The sequence below is a fragment of the Acanthisitta chloris genome, unplaced genomic scaffold, assembly GCF_000695815.1.
Source record: "Acanthisitta chloris isolate BGI_N310 unplaced genomic scaffold, ASM69581v1 scaffold31670, whole genome shotgun sequence".
Classification (NCBI taxonomy): domain Eukaryota; kingdom Metazoa; phylum Chordata; class Aves; order Passeriformes; family Acanthisittidae; genus Acanthisitta; species Acanthisitta chloris.
In genome coordinates, this window is record NW_008650520.1 from 29,479 (window position 1) to 33,095 (window position 3,617).

Consider the following 3,617-nt stretch of genomic DNA (forward strand, 5'->3'; position numbering starts at 1 on the left):
AATTCAGTGCTGGAGTTACTGGATTAATTTGCTCCCAGGGTGGCAGAACAGCAGGTTCACACAAAGGAGAGGGCATCCTGGTCCTCAGGACCACAAGCAGATTCCCATTCAGTAGATGCAATTTAGTTTTCCTTCATTTCAAAATGAGTTTCCAAACTCAGGGACATGTATGCATGATCTATATGCACCTGCCCCACTCCTCAACTGTCAGTGCTTTCTCTACTACCACTTCTTCAGAGAGAGACTCAAGTCAGCTCTACTAATAATCCTACAGTGTCTTCATGTCTGCTGCAAGAAAATTCTAAGTGAGATGAAGGAAACCAAATCATACAACTCAAAAGTAAAGTGGAGACAAGCTGCTTTAGTAGCATCTCTTTAACCACTGTCTGTGATTCCTTTATTCAGTTGCTTAGTGGGCACCAAACCATCCCTTCCTTTTCTCTCTGCATCTGACACTGCAGCTGCCAAGCACCGTGCACGTCTGACAGCTCTGCTCAGACTCCCTTTACTTTGCTGAGCAATAGCCCTGTGGAAACCTCCTGCACTTCCTCCACCTCTTCATTAGCTTCACATGATTTTACACAAGTGCTTCAGGAAGACCTAATCCTTGTTCCTCTTTATCTGAAGCTTCACTAACACTAAGATTCACCCAGACCTGCAAGCAGACGACATACCCACATTGTTTCAAGCCAGAAATGTTGCTTGCTCATCAAATAGCTGCTTCAGTCATCATCCCTTGCTATTCCCCATACCAATGGCACTGACTTGCCCTTCCCTTCGGTAACAAACACACAGCACAGCAGGCAAATAAGAATGAAAAAAGAAAATCCTTATATAAACCAAACCTGACATCAATTCTCAGGTTTCAGAGCAGAGAACAGAAAATGGTCAGTGTTAGTCCTGTCATTTAATGCAGCATGAAATAACTAGGTAATAGAGAGGAGCTGTGAAAAAGCCATGTCATAGCAGAGGATAAAGTCACCTCCACATTAAATAAAGCTCCAGGGGTTTAAATCTTCTGCACTGCAACGGAGACAGCCTGGATGTGAAATGGGCTGTATCTACCTGGGGATCAGGCACCAATGGCTACTCTAATCTTTACAGGCACCTTTCCCTCCCCTCCCAACAGCACTTACTTCTTTGGCCAGCACTGCTCGCTGACAGAATATTGTGCAAAAAAATAAACGAGTGTTTTCTGGAAGCCACTTGGAACTTAAGTTGAAGGTTTTCAGATACCCACAAGAGCAGCAATTCCAGTTTTAATGACTAGCCAGACCCTTTGTACATCCTTGAGGGTTTGAGCCTAAAGCTCCAGCACTTCCAAAGCACTTCCTACTGGGTGGTCCCACCATCCCTCATGGTACAGTCTGGATATTGAAGACAGCTCAACTTTGTCCCATGCTTTTAACAGTGCCATGTAGCTGGTGCTTTTCGTCAAGTTCTACTGTAAACTGCCTGGTCAAGCCAAATGCCGCAGGCCCAGCGTAATGTTCCCTTCCCTCCACACTGAAATGGGAGAGGAGGTTTACAGGACATAATAACAGGATGTCTCAATGATGCATAAATGGTCTGGGGAGAAAATGAAGGAGACAAACTTAATACCACATACCATCTAAGTAACGTATTTTAATGTCAGGGCTTGAACCAAAGGCTTATTTGAGCACAGCAGCTTTAGGAGGTTGCCTGGACCAAAGGCTTATTTGAGTACAGTTGTCTGGATGGGTTGTGTGCAAGTCTTGAGAACCAACTTTACTAACTGCATGTTAGGAAATACTGTGATAAGTCTAAACGAACTGGAGCCCAAGCTGCATTTCAGAATCAGCGTTGAACAAACATGGTGTAGAAGCTTAAGCCTCCCAGTGTTTCTTAAAACCATGTTTGGCTACATTGGTGTTCTGCTGTAGTTATCCTGGGTACAGTGGGTGGAAGGGATCCAGGGAGCTGTAGCTAGAGACAGCCTGTCTCCTGGGACAGGCTGCACACCACTGCTTTATTACTGTTCTGAGGACTTGATTGTGGACCTTTCGGCAGAGGAATTCTTAGTGAATTAGTCAATCATGGCAAGAGTAGACTCACTCTGCAATGGTAACTTGTTCTGCAGATGTGTTAAGGATTAATACATGCCAAGTGTGTATTAGAAGCAAGCAAGACGTGTAGGACATTTCCCCATGTTACCTGGGCATCAAATTTTCCAGCGTTGTGCAGGAATGTCATGCAGATCTCGTGTAAGCCTCGGATCTCACAAGAATTGTTCTCAAAGCATTCAAACACTCCACAGCCCACATCGCCAGCATTTACCAGGCAGTGCTGGATTTCAGCTAAAACAAGTATTGATCAGAGTTAATTTGAAGATCTGTTCATAGAAATTGCTGGTGGGTAGGGGGGGAGGGAGTTATTTTGCTACCATCATCAGTGTGAAAGGAAAAACGTGTGACAACAGTTATTGTACCCACAGCATGCCCACTTTTTGCAGAAATTAGGCCAAAACTTGGGTGTATTATGTTATGAAAGTGATAACCAAGAAGTAAATGCCAAATCCACTAGGCTTACGTCAAGCTGTTTCACTTGAGCACTGCCTCATGCTCTTGCATTCCTCAGGAGCAAAGGACAGGCATGATTTTTGCTGTTTGACTTGTACAAAAGCCCCTCATCAACCTCAGGTGCCAAAGGGAGAAGCCCAGGACCCAGGCAGTCAAGACTTTTCATTTTTGCTACTTTGAGCTAGTTTCTGGCCATTTAGCACAGTGGTTTTTTACAGATCACTGGGTTTTGCCTGTCAGGATGTCTATCAAGTTCATGGCAAAACTCCCACTGATAGATAAAGTCTTTTGCACTGAGTGTTGTCTAAAACTGCAACTATGTCCTCACCTATGCAGAAATCAATAGAAAATATATATATTTATAGAGAGAGTACGTAAAATAGATGTACTGGAGCTAACAGTTACATATGTGTTTGTTCTGCCCTTTCAGATGTTACATAATACTGTGAAAAATGCTGTCTAATACTTTCAAAAAAAACCCAAACTACCCCCAAAAAGCCACCAACCCCCCAAAAAAACCTAATTCTTAACACGACAGCTTCTGGTCCTTTAAAAAAAAAAAAAAAAGAAAAGGATGTAGTAGCACTGCCAGAGGGAAGGTGGTTGCTGAAAAAGCCTGGGGATAAAGTTAAACAGGGGCAGCTTTTAGCCCAGAACTGAGGATGCTAAGAATTCCTGCGCTCTGTGCCCTGTGGTACCTTTAATTAAAGTTCGCCCTTGGGAGCCAGCCTAATCCCCCTGGAACCGCAGCGTGTTCCAGCCATCCCCAGCCTCCCCCTCTGCCATGCGGTGCATTTGCAAGTCTTTACAGCAACTTTCGCTCTCATTTCAACCCGCTGCAAGGCAGAGACGGGAGCTCGGATGCAAACCTGAGTTCACACGATCCTCCCCAGCTCAAAACCAAATCACTCAGCATTTTTTCCCCCTCCTTCTTTTTCTCTTCTCCTTGCCCCGAAGCGCAGCTGGGGGTGGCACAGGGGAGCCCCGGGGTGGGATCGGGGCATTGTGTGAACCACGGGGGGAAAGCTGCGCACACAGACCCGCCCTGGGAGGGGGGAGAGGGCACTGGGAGGGGGG

At 45.4% G+C, this 3,617-nt stretch overlaps 1 protein-coding gene across 1 annotated transcript in view; it reads right to left on the reverse strand.

Annotated features, from left to right (window-relative positions):
• Positions 1–2,325, reverse strand: part of STC2 (stanniocalcin 2) — a gene marked incomplete at its 5' end in the record, with an annotated part of 7,041 nt that extends 4,716 nt beyond the window's left edge. Inside the window, one exon of the mRNA XM_009069312.1 lies at positions 2,176–2,325. Within this exon, the coding sequence (XP_009067560.1) occupies positions 2,176–2,325 (150 nt within the window). The remainder of the gene's footprint in view (positions 1–2,175) is intronic.
• Positions 2,326–3,617: the final 1,292 nt, after the last annotated feature.